The 22,121-nt window shown below is 48.9% G+C and overlaps 1 protein-coding gene across 5 annotated transcripts in view; it reads right to left on the bottom strand.

Annotated features, from left to right (window-relative positions):
* The window catches only part of SMG6 (SMG6 nonsense mediated mRNA decay factor), a 189,103-nt gene that overhangs the window by 76,937 nt on the left and 90,045 nt on the right, over nt 1–22,121 (bottom strand). For all 5 annotated transcript variants that reach the window (XM_032967690.2, XM_032967687.2, XM_032967688.2 and 2 more), the window contains exon 14: nt 18,826–19,027. In XM_032967690.2, the coding sequence (XP_032823581.2) occupies nt 18,826–19,027 (202 nt within the window). The remainder of the gene's footprint in view (nt 1–18,825; nt 19,028–22,121) is intronic.

Raw genomic sequence — 22,121 nt, 5'->3', positions numbered from 1 at the left:
CATTGTGCACTCTCACTCGCACATGGGCGCACTTGCCAAACGTATTCCTACAAACTCTCTTCCTGTTGCCCGTTCAGGTGAATTGCTGTCAAGCAGATGTGCCGCGCTGGAACCGGACCACCATAATTTCCACCGCACAAAAGAGGCGGTGTGTGTGAGAGAGAGAGCGCGCGCGCGTGTGAGCCGCTGCCAAAAGCGCCAACTCCTCCGAGTCACAAGGCGGTTCAAGCTTCCTCTTGTGCTGCCTGAAAGAGTTTCTAATTAGACTTTCACAGCTCCCTTGTCAGAGGAAGCAAACGCTCCCCGAGTGAGCCGTGGGAGCTGGGGGGGGGGCTTAATGGCGTGCGGGGAGCGTGCGCGGGGGAGTTATTCGTGTCATGTCGTCCTCGGCATGAGCAACTAATTAGGGCTTACAGAGAGGGCAGGGCAAGCGCAGCCGCCCAGGTGGGAGCCGCCACAGGCCGCGGGGGGGGGGGGGGGGGGTGAACGCTGCAGGTGAGAAGGGAGAGACGCTGTTAATTAAAGGCACGCGCTTTGTTGTCGGAAGAGAGGTGGTAGAAGGGGGAATGGGAGAATATATCTATTTCATACGAAACAGCTATACGTGCAAAAGCGTGCGAATGTACTAACCGAAAAGAGATCATGGATTCCAGTCCGCATTTAAGGTAGGGGAAAGTACTGTTAGTGAGCACCTATTAAGACCTGCCTGGCACACTCATGCATGTTGGCACTATGCATAACCCGCCTATGTCTCCCCAGCGCTGACTAAGTTCAGGCTATGATGTGTCCATCTAGGGGTGCAAACTCCAATGGACGCTCAAACTCGAGTTCACAGCCAGCAAACACATGAAAGCAATTACTTTTTTTTCAAGGAATGGACATGGAGGAGCTTACACGGTGAACAGAGTAACGAGATTGACAAACCCCAGATCGTCGAACGTCTCTGTCCTCAGCGCATTAAACACTGGAAGCAATCACAGATTGGTGCGATGCAAAATTGCATTTCAACATATTCAGAGAAGGGAAAAAAAATTGCAGACAAAAAGACAGTAAACATTAAACATTGAGGTCAGTGGGTAACTCGTTTTAGATTAACCCGAAGCAAGAGATTCAAAATGCCTGGAGGATCAAATTGATGAAAGTGATGCCACCACTTAAAAAGAATGAATTTACTCGCATTGTAATGGATGATGCATTGAAGGTGGGGGAGAAGAGGTTAGAAACTAAACCGTGAGTCAAGTGTCCGAAGCCACAAAAAACACTGTGTTGACGAAAAGAAGAAATATAAAATGAAACAGAGATGCAAAAGTGAAGACAGAATACACAGTCCTCTGTAGAATGCCCAGGAGAAAACTGAGAGGAGATATCGGAGAACACAAAGCGACGACGATGATGAAATAAGAAGCAGAGGTTTTACCCTTTCTGGCAATACCCTCCACCACAGTTTGACATTGGAAAGTGTTAACTCAGTCCAACAATGGCTAAATACAACTATATATTTCAAAAAGTGAAAAGCATTAACAAGAACTTAAAGCTTTCGTGACTGCAGGAATACATAGTCTATGGGTCTTTCGGTTGCGATCGAAACGCCGTGATATTTTTTATTATTTTTCTATCTACGTGGCTTTACCGAAAGACCCATAGAATACATTTACAGGAAACAGAACAACTATCCTAAAATCCTCACTTTCATCACCAGTTTGCTTGGGAGATCAACTCTAAGCGGCGCTTTACCTGGCCTCAGGTTCTGGGTCGCTCTTCGCACCTCCTCGACAAATGGCACAACAATCAGCCACTCACGCGGGGGTGCCCGGCTACTTTCTCCAATTTTTCAAGGCTCCACAGCTATAATAGGGTCAACCCCCCCCCCCCCCCCCCCACCTTTCCCCTGCGATGTCATCTGAGCTATGGGGTTTACCCTATCCAAAGACCTCGCAGAAATGCTCAATACATCTGCAAATCTCTTCCTGGGGGTCGGAGATCGGATCACCGCTGCTTTCTCTTCAGGGTAGTAAGAGGGTGAGGTGTTGAAAGTTACTTTTTTTTATTATTATATTTGTGATTTTTGATCACCAGCTGCTGAGGAAAGTTTATATCGCCTGAGCAACCTGCGACTACCAGTCATCCTTTGTAGCCCTGCAGGGCTCATCGAATCTCCAAGCATAGGCTGTGGTAAGCCTTCTCATTATCAGGCATGTTACACTGTAGACGGTGGTAGTGGGCCTGCCGTTTTCTCTTAGTAAGCTGGAACACTTCCTCTGTCAGACAGAGTTTCTGCAGTCTGGTATGTGTACCCATGCAGCGACAGCAGCTGCATGAGCAACATTCATGAACTTCATCCATTTCCTCTCAACATCAGGAGGGGGTGGGGAGGGGGGATGGGATGATGCCAACCTCAGCTGCAAGCGCTAATCCAATTCATGCTTGCAACTTTCAATGGCCAAATGATTTGAATGGGATCCTAGGTGGAAGCTCACTACTGTAGTGGAGGAATGCCAAGCGCATCTTACAGGTGACAAGTGGGAATATCAGCGCCACAGTAGGTCCTGGTGTCAAAGACGTGGACTAGCATTCACTGTTCTGTTACTATATAGTCCAGCAGATGTTCATGGTTGAACCTGGCGTGCATTCAAGATGTTGTGTGGATGCACCAATGGGAGAAAAGCATGCCAGTAATTAAAAGTCCATGGATTGCGCAGAAATCTAGCAGCCTCCTTACGTTGTTATTGAGCTGATCTGGCCCATGCCTTCTAATCACATCTGCCCAAGTGTTAGCGTAATGGCCCACTAGAGCATTAAAGTCAACTAATAATAAGATGACGCTATCCTCAGCGGCCACTTAAACCAACACTTGGGAGAGGAGGTCACGAAAAGCATCTGACTCATCAGCCATGCCTGGATCCCTCCACAAATGTTCATCTTCAGTGGGGCCCAGGCCACCACCACCATTGCTCACCTCCTGCTGATGGGGAGGTGAGCCCACAATAGCCTGTGACTAACGGCTGCCAACACCACACCGCCCACGCTCGCACGCCACCTTCATTATTTAAGTAATAAAAATAGCCATGTGTGTAAATTGACATTTTCCTGCCCCCAGTGGAGAATTGTTCATCCCTCGTGGTGATTGGAACCAGAACCAATCCACAGAAACCCGTGTAGTCTACACAAGTCCAGATGCCACAGATCCAGCTCCCGACAGAGCAATGACAGCCTCTCCTCCTCAGCGAGTGTTTGGAAATTCCGCAGTGTTTGCCTGTTATTTCTTTGAGGGACTCCACGGGTGGGATTTCAGTCCTCTGGCTCCACCAGAAGGGGGTTTGGCCAGGGAATGTTTTTGACGTCCTCTGAAACCTGCTAAGTTGAACTTCTCAGTGCTGCTTTGGTAATCGATTTAATCGGTGGAGGGGTTACCAGCCCCTCGCTACCATCAAGTGACCCCCCCATTAGCCACGGTGCTGGAAGTGAGCACGCCACAAGAGCGAACAGCTGACCAGCATCAGCCGCTCCTCCAGTGGCAATGCTCGCATCACACAAGTGGGAGTTGCTTTGACAAAACCTGTCCAGCAACACACAGGCACACGCATGCACATACAACGTGCACTGCATTTGAATTCTCTCAAATGCAAATGCAGCGGAGCTAAACAGTAAGTGTGGGACCCCGATTGTATTTGTTATACAACACCTGTTAGAATGCCCAGTTAAATGGGCACTCAATCAACAAGTCACGTCGGCTCTTTGCTCACCAAAGACATAACCAGTAGGCATTCAGGTTGCTACACTGGCAGTGTGGACTTTCTCAAGGTGCTCCGGTTTCCTCCAACACGTATAAACCATCCGTCATGAAATTGGCTGACAACGTATTAAAATAAAAATCCCAATGTAGCGGCAGGATCCTCGTGAAAAAGAGTCCTACGACTCAGTGTGGCCATCTTTGATAAGTAGTGGGCGCCGCAGTGGCGAGATGATAAATTACCTCGCCTGGTATACTGGAGCTCATGAGTTCGATTCCGACCTTGACGCCTGCTGTATATTTGGAGTTTGCATGCTATCTCACCCCATGGACGAGGAATATACATGATTAGCCACTCTTTTGAGCTAACATTTGTGAGATAGCCAGGTCGCTTCTGAAGAAGAGCTATATAGCTCAGTGGGCCTCACGTGTTAAAATAAAAAAAAGTATTTTTTTGTTTAGATTTAAATAAGTAAAAAAATACCTCTGCTAATATTACACATGCATGTTATTATGCACACATGTTTACACTAGTTCTGCTTTCGCATGTCATTACGCAAGGAATGTGATGCCTCTATTGTGATCAGCTCCATACTTTCAAGTCTGTGTATTTATCTAGTTAAATGCATTTTCACCATTATTGCTATTATTACTGACATTGGTCTTGCTAAACGCTGCAAATGCATGCACAACCTACAGACGCTAACGGCACATTTCCCAGATAAAACCTCACCACGTGGAATAAACATACGGATGAAAAATGAATAGCGGCATGCAAATCACGAGTGCACGCTTCAGCGGAATAATCTCGAGCGCATTGTGAGTAGCCTTAAAGTGTGAGCCCATTGTACCCCCGTGTTAACACGTGCACGTGTGCGCGCACGTACGCACGCACATCTACAGTGCGCGCGCGTCTGTAGCGGCGGCCTGGCTAGCACAGTTGTCTCAGAACCATTGAGCCAATGATGTTTCATGTTATGGCCGCAAAAGAGTTTCTTGTCTGATTATATTATTCATTAATTCATTGTCATGACGGAAGGTTCAATTTCTTATTATACTACACCGCACTTTTTGCAATTCATTTAACTGACATGATCTCTGTCTGCCGAAGCCATTAATTCTATTATCACACTGCTTGTGGTGAGGTAAAGTGTAGCTAAGACCACATTTGTTAACACACTACCAGATCCGGCAGAGACCAGTATGAAAGAAAATGCCAAGCTGAACCTTGAAGGCCCTGCGATATAATTAATTAAAGCTGGCCGTGTAAACCTTGTTGCTTTAGTTGTTAGTCAGTCATGGCTGGGAATTGAACTCAGGAAGCCAGGTTCATAGCACGCTGTGCTAACCAATCGCACGCTCTGCTAACCAATCGCACGAAACACCTGCGGCCACACGTGAGGAAATGTGGCGGGAGCGCCTTGGAAAGCAATGAGCATTTGTTGTAACGTTCTGACGCCGTGCCCCTACTGGACATCTGTGAAAGAAGAGCTTTACAGCTCATTAGATTCTTCCGGCATGAATAAAAAAAAAAAAATCTGATCCTGAGTGAACAACTCCTCACGGGAGCAATCGTGGGGTGGACCACGTGGACAACTCTGAACCGACCCCCGCACTCAAGGGGGCAGCTCAACCTGGCCACGTGGCAGCGCGCCACAAAATCCAGAGAGCCGCGATGGTTGCGGCGAGAATCACCAACCGCGCGACGCCTCTCCGTCTGCCCATGGCTCGAGGAATGCCCCCTGCACCGCGCAAGGTCTTGGCAGCAGGCGACCTGCGAGCGCCTGAGACGTGCTCGCCACTGGAAGGACATTTGACAATTGGTGGAGGGACGCGAAAGAGAAGATCCACTGCGCCGCCGTTTCGTATAAACACGCTGTCGGTTTTGCTTAAGAGGCAAAGTCGAAGAGACCCATAAATAAATACATTCAAAAGAGAACGATCGGTGTGGGTGTGGGGGGAGAAGGAACACTCGGTACGCATTCCAGCATGATGTCAAGAATAAAATTTTGATATAAGGGTACAACTACACATGCATAAACACTCATTAACTTAATATGCAGAGGAATTCAAAGCTTGGCCAATTGTTGGTGCCGGCTCACCACCTGGCTGCCTTCCAGCTTGTCTGTGGTTCCTCAGCAATTATGAGACGCAGTTTGCATGAAGGATGCTACATATATACACACAAAAATTAAACATTATTATATAGTGAGATACACAGACAAATGGGTACGCACACGTGGCCTTAGTTAGGCTTGGTAGTACCCTGCGACACCGGGAGAGATGCGTGCCATCCCCATCCTCAACAGAACCACCCTCGATCCTCTCTTCTAAAACGTCCACATCCCCTGCCGTGCTTCGCCACACTCCGCGGAATCATCGCGGTGGGGGGGGGGGTGGTCAAGTTACGAGGTGGTGCAGGGTGCGTCGCCGCGCCAAAACATTACGAGTGGGCACCATCAGAATGTTACTATGGATTACAGGTAAACGCAGAGGCCTTCCACAATACACGGGCACATGGATTCCTCGTAAACGTGGGGAAGGGACGATCGGGCCACCGTTGAGGGGGCATAGATTTGCAATAAACACAAAAGAGCAGTTTTATCACCTGGAGGTGTGGAATCGGATTTATAATAAACGCAAAAGATGCCGTACATCATTCCCACTATGTAAAGGTGGATTTACAACACGTTCAAAATGCCGCTTTATTACACATTGACTGCTTCACTAACGGCGACGTAAATGAGCGACGTGCCACGCAAATGAATATCACCGCAAGCTGGGAATTGAGGCTCTGTGGACTCCACACATACTCGCGACACTTATTTAGGATTATTAAGATTGGTTGGATCCACGCCAGGCACAATTCACCACTGAGGATATATCGGGGTTGGTGGTGCATCATACGAGATGATACTTTTTTCAGATTCAAGGTAGCCCGAAGATGGGAGTACATCAAGCTGGTTGCTGCCCTGTCCATGTGGACTCGTGACTGTGAAGCCACTCGTAAGTTTGATTTTTTTTCTGCGCTATCCAGATTCCTCCCACACAGTGTTGAGGAAATTGACCACATCCCACAATAGGAACCGACCATCCTCAGATGTCTTCACACTTTTTCAGGAGGATGTCTGTATTTTCTGCAGGGTCTCCCCTTGTCTCAGGCATTCTCTCAAGAGATGAACCTTTTCTTATCATGCATCGCACCTCCGATTAGCACGGCTGGCTACCTACGGTGCGGAATAAGTTCGACATACATACATACATGCATCACTCTTAATTAGCATTAATACGAATAAAATATGCATTTTTTTATTAATACACGTGTTCCTTTAATACGTCTCAAGGTCACCAAGAGAGCAAGACAGAGAGAACAGTGGAAAACACATGAACTACGTTGCAAAAGCACTGCGCAGCGTGGGATGAGCAGCGTGCCAGGCCCACGTGGAGGGTGGGGACAGTGCGACAACGGGGGGCAAGGAGAACGGAGACGGCAAGAGGCCGGGGGGGGGAGGACGCAGGCACAGAGGCATGGGGGACATGAGAGGTACGAGGACAGCCGTGTGGGGAGGTGGTGGGGGGAGGGGGGCAGCGGCAAGTGAGGGGAGGGCACGGGGCGGAGCAGCAGCAGAGTGGGCAGTGGCAAGAGGCGGGAGTAATGACCCAGGTGAGATGACAGCAAATGATTGCTTGTCACTTTGTGATTAAAGATGCTCGCTGGCGAGTAAGATGGGACGAGGCTGCACTCAGCCGGCCCGCCCGCCCGCCCGCCCACAAGAAAGCTCCGTCTAATTAAGAGTCCGCCCGCGAGTGCGTCTGCCACAGCTGGCAGCACTCCGCCGGGATGAAAGGCAATGTCAAATGACATTTTAATAGCAAGAGAAGGGGAAAAAATTGCAAAGTGAATATTAAGTAGTGTTTGCTCAAGCGGTCCACTAAATAGCTGTTGAACATTAATAACAGCTGTAAAATGTTAAGCAGATACACATGTTTTTTTCTCCCTAATTTATTACACTGCATGCCGATTTTGAGCTGCCGCAGGTTAGGGGGGAAAAAAATACACATCTGAGTGGCCCGTGGGCTTTGACTGCACAGCATCAGCATTCAGGTTAAGTGGCGGGAATGGGTTGGGCTGAGTAAATGGATAAATTGTGCGCATCGCACGATCGCTGCGCAGAAATTAAAATGCTCGCACAATTATGGGCGGCCATGGAGTAATGCGTTGCGACTAAAGCAACCGCAACTAAAAAATATATATCCATTTTGCAGCGGAGGGGGGTTGGGTATTGACAATTAATGATTTTTATGAGTGTATACGTAAAAAAAGGGCACCCACGTAGTTCGTTCCGATATTTTGTGTCGTACATTTTTGTAAATAAGACAGCTGCTGGCAAATTCCACTTACATTTTTTTTACAGCTACTAAACAAAACCTACAGCTGGGGAAGTTAAAGGAACAATTCCACTGCTCTGTAGTTTGTTTTTTTATTATGAACAAGTGGGCACAAGGAATTCTTCGTTGTCGAAGGCACGGGCTGTGCCGACTGGTCACTCAAGTGAGTAGGACAACGCTGGTCCCAGGGGCAGTTTCAAATAGCAATTGCCACAGGTGGGGTGAGTCACGGCTAGGAATCAAACACGGGCACACCAGGATCATGGGACATGGACCTCCAGAGTAATACTCCTTCAAGTGTGCACGTGTGCATATGCATGCACATCGAATGCATCAAAAAGAAGAGTGCTGCAGTGAGCTGAAAAATATATCCCTCCAGGATTAAAACTGTTGCAAGGCAGATCTTGCCAATTAATCAATCAGTCATAATGATGATGATGATGGCATAGAGTGAATATGAAGTCCATTTATTTTCTGCAAATTGTTGGTCACATGTGCAACATAAATGAGCAGAAGCCGATTTGAGGAGGCCGGATATGTAGACTGTCAGATAAACCATAAATCACTCAATTATCATTGGTTAATACGTCTGCAAAACCTGGCACAGGCTGCACATGTCACTGGGGATACACACAAAGCACTGCTATAGCCCTCCTCACGCTGAAACGTGGGTGTGAAATCCGAGTTTCAGTCACCGGTGAGAAAAGCCAGATTCTCTTAGGATACTGTGGTGCCCAGCCACCAACGAGTGCACATAAATCTAAACACTTTTTTTTTGCTTTCTCCACCCAGCTCTGCTCTGAGATGTAAAATTTCAAGCGGATGACTGACACGCGGTAAACCCCTCATTAGAGGTGGAAGGAGCAGCAGCATGTCGTGTTGGCCTAGAGAGTTCGAGGTGGCTCCAGAAGCAGTCCTGTTGTGTCATCATCCAGGAATCCCAGAAGACAACATGAGGTGACATGTGACCTAATGTGATGCTCTGCCGATGGAAGGAGCGAATGTTTGCGCGGTGCAGTGGGGGGCATTAAATGTTCCGCATGAGCGCCTAAATCCAAAATGCTACGCACACCCCGGGCTGAGACGTACGACCGCTAGCGCACGGCCGCCTCCTTGCGTGCGTGGCACACGGCCCGCTAAACCAGCACGGACTTCGCAATGGCAGCCACACGCACGCAGATTTAAACAACGAGGTGAAATGAATCGATCAAATGCACGTAGAGGTTTCAATTCAGAGAGACCTCAAGAATTGCTTTGTGGGCTGGATGAGCTCAAATAAATAAATAAAAAACCAAACAACTGGTCTGAACGCTCTGTGCTCGTAATTGCTTGACAATCGGTACACATTTTGCTGATCGTTACTTTCCATGGGTTAGGAAAATGACACACTTCACGGGTGGCACGTGAGTGGTACAGTACACGGACTGCATCCACCCGAATTGTCATGCGCGCACACACAAAGACAAACCGCACGTAAAAATATACGCGTGTCCAGGTGTGCACAACTCGACAGCAATTTGACTCTGCGAGGAAAACAGCAAACGGGCAACAATTAATTATGATGTCCAGTGGCTAAAGGAAATGTCAAGGTTGTTGTGAGGTTTCAGCACATGACATAACCTTTTGTTAAAAGCATGTGAATGCACGGCAGCGTGGGTCCCAATTGGGGTTGTGCCGCCCCTCCCCAGCCTGCCCCCCCCCCACTCGCCCCCCCCCCCCGACCTATCCCTTGTCCTCCCCCAACGCCATTGTGCGTCAATCACGGAGGCCTCGCCGCGCCTCACGCCAAGCGCAGAGCAGCTTTTCCACAACAATCCCGCACGGCTCTGATCCCTGGGCTATATCGCGCGCACGGCTGGGCGAGCGACTGTCCGCACGCAAAGTCCGCCGTTACCCCCCGCGGGAGCGGGTCAAAGGGGGGTCGGGCCAGGTCAGCGCTCTCCGCTAATCAGAAAGAGCCAAGACCAAACACCCCAGTTGCTCTCCCCAAGGGGCCACGGTGCAGGGAAGATGGTGGGGTGGTGGGGGGGGGGGGGGGTGAGTGCAGGAGGAGGAGGAGGGGGTGGATGGGGTTGGGATGAGAGTGGGTGGACGGACAGTCAGCCGAGCCGGCGAGAGAGGGAGAGCGGGCGCGGGAGAGTGGGAGGGAATGGGGCAGAGAGGGAGTGCAGCCGTAGGCAGGAAATGGGAGACAGGCCCCGAGAACGTTGGCTCTAAAACAACCGTGCGGTTGCCAGGAAATGCGGGGAAGTGTCAAGTGGACGTGAGCACGGCCACCGGGAAAGGCTACGCGATGCCTATCCGCCGGGATGGACTGCAGGGCACTCTGCTGCTGTTTGCACAGCGATCTTCGCTTGGGTGGGGGGGCGCCGGCGCCTCCTGCCCACGCCGTTGCCCAAGTTTGACTCGTGCCACCACCACATTCCGACCGTTTCACACAATTGTTTTGGTTTGTAACTTGTAGTAGGCAACTAAAAACCAGTTGTTGCTTGAAACATTGTCATAAACAACCAGTTTTTTCTGACAAAAAAAACTATCTTCTTTGGTTCTTTCGGTAAAGTCACGTAGAATGAGAATAAAATAATAAATTGATAAAATAAAATAACACAATAATATTCTCACGACGTTTCGGCCACAACACAAGCGGCCTTCATCAGGTGAAGGGGGCGAGACTGTCTGATGAAGGCCGCTTGTGTTGTGGCCGAAACGTCGTGAGAATATTATTGTGTTATTTTATTTTATCAATTTATTATTTTATTCTCATTCTACGTGACTTTACCGAAAGAACCAAAGAAGATGAATCATTGCAGTCACGAAAGCTTTAAATAAAAAAAAACTACCCCCATGAAAAACAATCAAAATGAAGAACGATAACAGTCGCTTTGTTTATTATGTCTGTAATTAATGTATATTTTCAAGCCTCCCACGATTATTACGACTCATCGTGGTATGTAAAATTGGTTGGCATCGTCACCGATACTGGGAAAACGGACGAGAGGTGGCTTCTCCATGACTTGCACCACGAGGCTTTACCCCGTGATGAAGGTATCACAGGCTGCTACTTGTAGCTGGAGTCGCACGCTAAGAGATCCTCCCAACTTTAAGCTGAGCTAATCTAGAGGAGGACCTCCTTGAGCACTCACGTGGGGCTGTCAGTCTAGAAGTAGTCCGAGGAAGCCACTGGAGCTGTGCACTTTCAAATCGAATTTGTTGTCCTTCCCCCGCACCTTCAATTAGCACCACTGGCTACGTACAATGTGAAAGAAGTTCAACATACATACATCACCGAGTACGTTTTTCAGTTTGAGTGAACCTAGCGAAGGAGGTACGTGCTGTCTAAAGGGACTGGGACGAGGAGCTGGGAGATGCATGCCTGCTGTGCTCACCGCTCCACTCTTTTCATTCCCCATCAGCGCCGCTAATGATCCTCCTGAACAAACGCCCGGCTGTACGTGTTGATTCAGCATTAATAAAACAAGCTGCAGCGCACGGGCAGACAAACACAGGAACACGGGCAGCGCTTGAGGGCGACCAGCCCCAACTCAGGCAGGCAGCTCGCAGCCCATGAGCTGATGATGTGCTCACCACTGACCCGATATCCCCAGGTGCATGGTTTGATTCCCACAGCTTTGCGCAGGCAACTGCCAGAAAGTTCCTGTTACTCATAAAACGGACCGTGAAGAAGCTATGGCTTCACTACCAAGAGTTAGGCCACTGTGTGCCACGGCCACGGTTGGAATGATGCAATAGTACACCGTTTTTTACAGCTGTGTCAGCTTTTTTAGAACATGATGATGCAATCCAGGGACCAAACTCAACCACAGACAAAACTAGACCAAACATTTTACATTCAATTCACCCAAAATTTTTGGGTTAAAATCTATTATATCAGATGACTGACATATAGTGAATCGTTCTTCACCGCACGTACAAGGACCACCTGGTGCTGATTAAAACGGCTCTATTGAAGCGATTCCAGAAGGTGCTGAAAACGAGTTCGGTCACTTGTGTTGGCTCGGTTTCTTAAAGCAGCTGTTGACAAGCACCCTCCGTTCATCAGCGATCAATGAATTCCCGCGGACTCGCTCTGCTAGAATATCCAGAACTGAAAAATATTTCTAGGCTCCACGCATCCTGCCTCCCCCCCCCACGACCAGTCCCAATGGCAACAGTATAACAGGTTCCACGCCACGGTAGAACAAACGCAACTGTACCAGAACGGCAATGAGGAACTAACGCCCTCGACAGTTAGAAACCTGACCGAGATAATGGGGAGTCGGGCGAGCCTGGATCTCGAAGAAGAAGTTGCTCCGTCTCGTTTCATTCTTCGGCGTTCCCAACTGATAAAAGACGAGCAGCAAGACAATGGGGACGAGACAGATGATTCCGAGGAGGATCTGGGTCACCTCTTGTGCTTGGTTGATCTCCTCCTCACCATGTTCTTCTGGGACTTTATCTCCACGCTCCGATTTAAGATGTCCCTCAAGGCGAACTGAAAGTGCCCCCCCCCCCCTCCACTTCTAAGGCAACCCTTGGAAGGGGGCGCTTTCCCAAAAAATTATTGGGTCTCCTGGTGCTTACCGAAAACAAAGCTTTGGAAACAGCCTCCTCATCCACACCATATTTTTCCTTGTCCTCCAGGCCCACGGCATAGTCTATAAACATATGCAGCTCTGCCCGTGGCGTAGGCCCCTGAAGAAGGCTGGGGGTGCGAGTGCTGCATCGTCGAACCGTACCTGGCCTCCCTGAGAGCATTTTGCGGGCCATCACTACAAAGTACCCCTGGCTGCCAGTTACGCTGACAAGGAAAAAAAAGGCATTGGAGTTAGGGTCCATCCCGTGGAGTTAGAATCGATCCTGTTAAAAAAAAAAGGCTTTCTGCTCCTGTGATCGGGGTCAACGATCGCCCTGTGCTGCGAATGGTGGGGGTACTCATCAGCCCCAACCATCCTGTACACTTAGGTTGCGACTGTACACTTAGGTTGCGACTGTCCACCACTTCCATCAGACCCACCTTGCTTGCTGTGAGTGCTGGGTGTGGGGTCAACTTCCCGACTCCTTTGGGGTATTGTAACTTTGGGTGTCGACCTCGCGCTCCCATGCTCTGGTATCCACGCTTATGGTCCACACCGTGCACTTGGCCGACCTCTCCTGCAGTTCCCTAGCCAGCAGCGCCTCGTACATGATACAATCCGCCCCGCTTTGAGGTGGTCCCAGGAAAGTAAAACACTTGGATTTGGGGATCTTTGCTTTCAAGCAATGTGCCACGCTTACCACGCTCATGCTGCACACATGTCACTTATGCTACCAATTCTTCCGAGGCTCACGCTAAGCCCTACTTTGCCACTGGCAGACCGCAGCCGAAGCCTCAAGAAAGCTAGACAAAATCCTTCCAATGCCACGGCCCTGGCGAAAACTCCGGCCGCTTAAGATCGACCACCAACAAAAACTAACACTGCCCTCCCTGGAACACAAAACATACAACAGGAAGTGGGTCTCCAAAATATCAAAAACTTGTTGTAAGTAGGATTAGTAGGGGAGGACAGGATGTGAAGTGACAAAAACTTAATTTCAGTTCCAAATATACTGGCAGAGCTGAAACAGATGATGAGGTTCATTGATTACGAAAGGAGGGAGCTTGTCAATGGCCACGAAAAAAAGTTCTGGGACCATCTCCTGACATGATGCTGTGAGGCTGTCCTGGACAGGAGGTAGTTGTTAGAAGGACATTGCTTCGTTTTTGTGACCTGAGATCTCATGCAATAATACATCATATTGCTCGAAGAAGAATTACAGTTGCCGTGAAGCCACCCCACCCCTACCAACTACTGCCCACACCCACCACTGCCTACTGGCGTCATCTGGTCCAACACCAGTGGAGACTAGGCTCTAAGAAAAGCCGTCTCGGCACACACTCCCACCCCTACTCCAAAATTCTTTGGCACCTATCGTGACGGGTACTGCAAGATCCGACCACGTCCGTCCAGTGCGCGCCGAGCTGCATTGCTTCCAGTTGCCGAACGAATACATTTTAAGGTCGCACTCAATACATACAAATTTCTCGCCACAGATGAACAACAATACCTTGCTGATCTCGTCAAGGAGCGTAAATCATCACATAAACTCCGGTCATCCTCGCAGCAGCGGCTTTTGGCTAACCGTTGAACAAAGACGTTCACTGCATCGCGCGCTTTCAGATGCGCTTCTGCGGCCATAGGAGCTATTACTTTTAATTCTAGATTGAAAACTAATTTCTCTACAACTACTTTTTGTGTTTTAGTTTGTTGTCCTTTCCTCGCACATCCAATTAACACAGTTGAAGTTCAACATGCACACAATCATGTCAAGTTTCAAGGAATACCCTTGAGACTCATGGGTTTTCATGGAGTGTCTCACGGCCAAGCAATGGATTAGGACGTTTTATTAATGGCCGAAAAGAATACTCCCAGTCTTATTTATTGCAGTGCACCAGCAGCTGCTGATGGTTCTGCTCTTATGTTAAAGACAATTCCCAAAGTTGTCCTTTGCTCACAGCCTTTCTGCGAGAGAAAAAGGCAAGAAACTAATCGTAACTATCCAAGGTTATTATTAATTCATTTACCATGGGAGTGTTCACTAAGTGGTGTACATTAGCCCATTGCTGCTGCGCAAACCCATTCGGTAACCCACACTGTAGACTCGCTCTTGCCTGGGTGAGTTTTTTTAAGTCGCGGTCTTGCTGAGTTTTGCTACTCACCTGATGTCTCTCACTCAAATCAACTTGCTTTAGCCCATAATTGCCAAGTCTCATGGGGAAAAAGAAAAAAATACTACTTTTAAAAACAAGCCCAAGCCTGCATCCAGAGTTAGGTGTGAGGGGGCTACAAAATAAAGAGGCAGGGCGTAAATCAGAGGAGTGAGGGGGGGGAGAGTCTAAATAGGACAGTGGGGGGCCTAAGCAGGAAGGGGCTGGGCCTAAGCAGGAAGGGGATGGGCCTAAAACAAAATGTGGGCAGGGCCTAAAGAGGAAGGTGAGGGGCCTAAGGTGGAAGGATGCGGGGCCTAAACAGGAATGTGCAGCTTATAAAGAGGCGTGGTCTAAACAGGAAGAGGGGCCTAAAATAATAATAAACGGAGCCTGAAAATTAATCGGAAATAAGAGTCCTCCAATTGCAAAGGCCCAAAAGTGCAAAATTGTGACTCTAAAAAAAAAGAGAGCAGCTAAAAAAAGAAAACCAAATTCCGTGTATATAGAAGTACTTAAACCATTAACTTTTCCGATAGATTAAAATAAGTACAGCAGGTAGCAAAAACTAATTGTTGTATATGCGGCCGCATGCCAACTAGTTATGGTATGATTATCTGATGAGGACTACCATAAACACTTGATAAAAAATATACTGTTCCAAGGAGAAAACTGGCAGCAGATTCAAGGTTTCACTCTGGCCCAATGGCAAAACACAACCACAACAAGCACATAATCCCAGGCTTTATCAACCGCCACATCTGCTTGGAGGCCTGCCAGCCAGCTCTCGGACCGCCCTTCATTGCTGCCATTATCACGCACCTGTGGCGGCCCGGGGTCCTTGCGTAACCCTGCAGTGATTATGAGCGACGGCCAAGACAAAGATCGCCCGTATAACCTTAATAGACTCTTTGGGGCAAATGATGTTAGTGAGCACCTATGAAGGTCTGCGCACAGCACACGATGAAGGAGATGGGTGGCCAGCACCCACCCAGCCGCCTTTGTGACAATGTTTAAACACCACACGAAGTAACTCATTTGAGGCTGAGTCGACCTGGGGAAGCCTCAGGACCGGTTCAAGTATTCACCACTGTTATTGATCATGAGCGGGAATCGAAGTCGGGTCGCCGGGTTCGTAGGGCTAACCGCTAGACTACCGCTCCCCACACACACACACGCGTGTACACACACGCGTGTACACACACTCGTGTACACACACTCGTGTACACACATGTACGTGCGCCATAATGCCGTACTTGCGCACAGGCTGTGTATTCAAACCAACATGGAGCCACACACTCTGTCAGATAATTTGAGCATCGCTGTCAGGATCTACTGCTGCACCTCACATTGAAAGCAAATCTCTTAGAAAGACATATGGTCTCCTGAACAAAGCATGATAAATGATGTCTAAATAACAGCCAATTAAAGGGAAATTACACGATTATCAGCCAACAAAGCCATGGTTGCATGCTCAAATCCTGACCGAATTTGGTAATGATGATAATGATGACATTCGTATGATAATAGGTTGAGCGATTGTCAGGGGTCAATTTGAGGCTGCTACTGTAAACAAATATGCCTGTTAATGCATCTGTCTACCGATTAGTGTGTGAATGTTGTTAGTGTATGCCAACTAACCCACTCGTGTGTGAATTTTGCTAGTGCGTGTGAACTAACACACTGGTACGTGAATGTTGTTAGTGCGTGTGAACTAACACACTGGTGCGTGAATGTTGTTAACGCGTGTGCACAAGGCCCATTGGTGTGTGTGTGTGAACTTTGTTGGCGTATGTGAACTTACGCATTTGTGTGCGAATGTTGCTGCGTGCGGAGGATTGGATAGTGAAAGGAGAAATCACCGTTGGTGCACGCATCTGCCCACATCTCCAAGCTCGCCTGATGGCAATTAGAAAGGCCATCTTCAACGTCACCATCTTTAAAGGACAAGTTGTCAGAGTCTCAAAGGATGGTCGGCAAAGGCCCAATAAATCCAAGGGGATGACACTCCATGGCACCACACCCCATCTCACGGGAAGCCTTGGATGCCGCAAACCTTACAGAAGCGCGACAACTTGCCTTTTCCTTATCACGGGCAAGCTGACATAGCAGCTACACCTGATCTTAAAATAATTGAGTACCAAGCCCATCTCAAACTCCTCAACCACCAATTTTCCCAGGGCTATAAACTGAGTACCACTTTGTGGAGAAGTCAACTGTGGTTGTGACACCTCCGCCATAGGAATTGTGGAATTTCTGCACACCAGCTGTTGGCTGCAAACTTCTGTTGGCTGCAAACTAGAGATGAGCACCACCTCAATGCTTGGTCGAACAGAAGATCACTATGACTATATGATAAAGGTAACGATTAGGATGCTGGTGGTGGTGATGATTGATGATAAAGATGATGATGGTAGCAGCAATTGTTGCATATGCTGCTGGCTGGGTGGCCGAAAGTTTAGCCTTCTTGCTACTAAGCCAGGTGGCATGGGACTTAATTTTTTCTTTCCTGCAGATGCTGACAATTTCTGAGCGTACGGACGACGCGATTTGTTTTGTGGACATTAAAGACCTCATGGTATAATCGCAAAACAGTTGGCCACTGTGTACCCAATCCTGGTTGTTCATATTACATCTATATAGTACACAAATTTCAAAGCTAAAATTTTAAACCTGATAATAGCAGCAGTCACCGTTTGAACAGTTCCCCAGGTCCTCTCCCGTAAATAACACTGAATAAAAAACCTTAAGCGACTGACATACATGTTACACTACAAAACATACATTATGCAGTGAGTAAATTACAAATTGGCAAGAACACGTGTTCGCTGCGGGAAAGAGGACGTCCCTACTCTCTGCAGGAGTTCGATGTACAAAATTCCCAAAAAATGACACCGATCAACAACAGCCTCTGAGCCAGCTCATAGCACCTGTTCACAGCTTGGATGCTATCCAGTCCAAAATGCATAATTCTGCAGCAGTAACAACACTCGAGGCGTTGATCTAATTCACACAAAACGTCGAGACAGACCTCCAGATGTAAAACATAAGAGATAGAAAGTACACACAGACACACACATCCAGATATCACAAGATGATGTATACATCACATGGAGATAGGGCTCCAGACACCACAGAGATGAACACATAACACACAGACACTTATGTCACACACAGAGACCCAAACACACAGATTACATACACGGAGACACAAAAGACACCAGACATCACACAAAGACACAGGTCCACTGAGACACACACACATCACACAAAGCCTCCAAATCTCAAAAACAAATAGATTATTGGACATCACACAGAGACACACGTTCGTCACAGACACTGACGTCACACACAATTAGACATCCTGACATCACACACAAAGACGCATAGACACAACTCCGTGGACAGCACGGCTCACATAGCACCATGGGTACTAAAAAGTCAGTGAGTACGTCAGCAGCCTTAGAAGCACACGCGTACCATCGTCCTCCCTTATCCAGTCAGCCGCACCCACCCCAAAAGAATCCTCGAATCTACCAGCCAGCAACGAATCCTAATGCAACTAGATGCCGGCAGCCACTTCACTACCCTCGAGCACTACTGCCACCGCACCGGCATCTGCATTACTCCGCCGTGCATGAGTCTCCGGCAAAACCTAAGGGTAACACTCTGCGGCATTGGTCAGTGCCCTGCACGCAGGCCTCTTCGTCGAAAGCACTTGGGAGACATCGCGTCGCTCGAGATGCTCTAGAAGCATCCCCAGAAAGTTGTGGACTTTTCAAGAGAAGTCGCGGAGGGCGGGAAGGGGAGGGAGGGGGGGAGGGAGGGAGGGAGGGAGGGAGGGAGGGAGGGAGGGAGGGAGGGAGGGAGGGAGGGAGGGAGGGAGGGAGGGAGGGAGGGAGGGAGGGAGGGAGGGAGGGAGGGAGGGAGGGAGGGAGGGAGGGAGGGAGGGAAAAAGTGGCCAGGGGAGCTACAGCCTCACCTGGTCGGCGTCGTCTTGCACGAAGCATGGCTCCTGCGGCGCGGACAGCAGCGGCACGAAGCCAGCGAGAGCACGGTCCTCATCCAGCACCAGCGGCACCAGGCCCGGCCCGGCCTGCGCATGCAGCTGCACCTCGCTCACTGCCACTCCAGCCAACGCGTTGCACAGCTCCGCCAGGGTGCTCCACGTGTCCCCGCACACGCTGCACACACCACGCGAGCCATGGTTAAGCTCCGGCGAGCGTGGGTCAAGGATCACAGGGGATTGCGCACGGATCATATAGGTCACGGGCCACAGCGCGCGAATCGCGAGCAATGCGGCTGGGCGGATTGGTGGCTGGAGCGCGTTTTACTGGGCTCGGGATAGTTGCTGGTTAAATGTTTCACTCGTCTCTGCTGCAGAGCGGACCCCAAGGTCAATCATTCATACTTTGAAATACCTTGTTTGCTCGCATTATCTCTCCATTTTATTTGATGGTCATCTCTACCAGGTCGACCTTGTAAAAAACAGCCCATGCAGGGTCAAGTTCTTATTTATAACGAGGTAAAAGCCCGAATTGAGACCTAAAATATGAATGTTAAAGTTGTCTGCATTGAAAGTAGAAAAAAAACGCATTACACAGACTGCGAAACAAGAAAAACAGTTCATGAGAGATTCAGAACAATTTTAGAAACATACACATATAAATCTAATCAAAGTTAATTTAAAAATGTCGACGTAAATTAGCCTCGTCCAGAAAGGCTTTTAAAATAAAATGTATAACATAAATCTATTGCCCAATCAAGATGATAAATGTTTCATGAAGGTTTACTGGGACAAAACTACTTAAAATGCAATACGATCAATATTGGTGCACTTATGAGGAGTATCAACTATGAAAGTGGATTTGCCAAATTTAGCGTTGACTTTTTGGAAGATGGGATGATAATTTTTTATTACGAAATAAATCATTAACTTCTTAATCAGAATAAAACATCCGATTGTACCCTAATTACCACGGCAAGGTGGCAGCAGCACATCAGTTCCACTTTAAACTGACAAGATCACCGATAACACATTCCTGCGGAGGGAGCTGGTAGGAACGTTGGGTTGCTCGGTCAATGGTCAGGGTCAACGGCACCACGTGGTGTCTTCCGCAAATATGCCTGACTGTGAGGGCGGGCACAAGCCGGCGTGAGTAGGTTAAACGTTGAGTTTTATAAGGGCACCACGGGGTGACCAGCCCCTCCCCACCCAGCCCCCACTCTCCCCACCCAGCCCCTCCCCACCCTCCCCACCCAGCCCCTCCCCACCCTCCCCACTCAGCCCCTCCCCACCCTCCCCACCCAGCCCCTCCCCACCCTCCCCACCCAGCCCCTCCCCACCCTTCCCTCCCCACCCAGCCCCACCCTCCCCACCCAGCCCCTCCTCAACCTCCCCTCCCCACCCAGCCCCACCCTCCCCACCCAGCCCCTCCCCACCCAGCCCCTCCCCTCTCCACCCAGCCCCACCCCTCCTATTTTTGGATGCACGACGGACAGACACAATAATCCCCTGTGGGCCGGTGTAACCAGGAGGGGTTCCTACCAGTATAACCAATTAATACTGCATACAAGAGTAGACAGGATAAATAAGACATTTAAATAAAAAATGAAGTGAAAAAAGTTATAAAACGGAGTGATTGTTATAATTGTTACAAGATTTAAAAAAAGCATTTCTTAAAAATATCCCAACTGTGCTATCGACGGTAAAGCCATGGGACGAAGAATCCATTTGGAAATCTCACAGCAGCACATCTCGTCACGTGAGAGAACGACCCACAGAAGCGGATCTCAAAGAGCTACCTCTGAAATCCCTTCAAGTGACCTCTAGTCCACACAATAGGGGGGGGGGGGGGGGCAGCACTTTGTCTCCCCAACTGACCAAAGGATTTAAATGTCCCTTTTGAAGCAGACAGTGAGGTTTGGAAATAACAACCGAGGCCACTACCAGGCAGCTGTGGGAAGTCAATAGTAAACCCCTTCCAGACTATAGGGCCAGGGGGGGGGGGGGTGTGCAACAGACCACGTTAAGAATCTCCTAGCTCTCCGAGGGCCGCGGGGGTCACGTGGAAACATCTCAAATTGTCACGTCAGGTCAGCGAGAACGACATCGTGCTTGTAAACAACAACATGGGCCCTAGTAGTCCTGTTCGAAGCAAACAGCCCGCAAGTCCCTTACAACTGGTGCTCGAGGGCCAGTAACAATCTACGCGGCCGTACACCAGAGGTCACACGAGCTGTAAGTCGCGCACCCTAACTCTGGGAAGGCTAATGCAACTCTTAAAAGTTAATTCCTGGGCAAGGGAGGAGGCAGGCTTGCCTGGCAAGAGCCTCAGTGCCTCAATTGGCTGCCACGTGGATTAAATAAAGGATATTAAATCAATGGATCTCATTCCACAAAAAAAAAACATTTGCGTTCCAATATATAAATGATCAAAATCAATGTTCATGCAGCCACTTCACGGTGCAACTCTGGATGTATTTGAACGACATAAGCCGACGTCATTACCACAGAACGTGCAGCCGGTACAGATTGTACCTACTCCAAAAAAAACACAGTGCAGCGAAGGCTTCCCAACTCTTCATGGAAGCTGATGAGTTTGACTCTTGGAGTAAACTTTAAACAGCACAGCTTATTTGTTTTAAGAATTCCCCTATAAACGACTTGCCAGCACTGTTGCAATCCTTGAAATTTCCCACTGTTGTTTTGAAAGCGTGCGCTGGAGCAGCTTACTCATCAGTGCCATCACGAATTCACAAACTACCCCCACTCCACCGCCCCCCATGCATCCATAGCCACTCCCCAAACCGCGAGACCCAGGGAAGGAAGGAGCGAGCGACGAGAGGGAATCGTCCAGCGCCTATCGGCACGCATCGGCAGGCCACACTCCATTACACGCGTACACACGGCGCGCGCAGCAAATAACGACAACTACCAAAACAACGGCGGTCACTTAGGCCGCGCTGAATTATTGAACTTGGGCAGTCAACTGATCTGCGCGATTTGGCGTCGTAGTAGTGGAGAAATGCGGGGAAGCTTCACACTCCATCCACCAAACATGGGCTGCCTGCGGGTGAGGCGCATATATATAGAGAAGGAAAATAAATCTGCAAAACTTGAGGATGCCTCTTTGTTAGATGTTCCAAACGATCTCAGCAAAACCGAAATGAAAGGCAGCAGACCACACATGGGAGGAGCTTCCGAGTGTTTCTGCTGGTACAGGACGTCGCCAACGTTCAGCAAAGCATTTTTACAGCCGAGATTACTGCTGATCC

Source organism: Petromyzon marinus, chromosome 38 (assembly GCF_048934315.1).
Source record: "Petromyzon marinus isolate PM22_M1 ecotype Great Lakes invasive population chromosome 38, UKy_Petmar_22M1.pri1.0, whole genome shotgun sequence".
NCBI lineage: Eukaryota > Metazoa > Chordata > Hyperoartia > Petromyzontiformes > Petromyzontidae > Petromyzon > Petromyzon marinus.
Note: the sequence above shows the minus strand (reverse complement) of the source record. Positions and strands in the feature narration are given on the sequence as shown.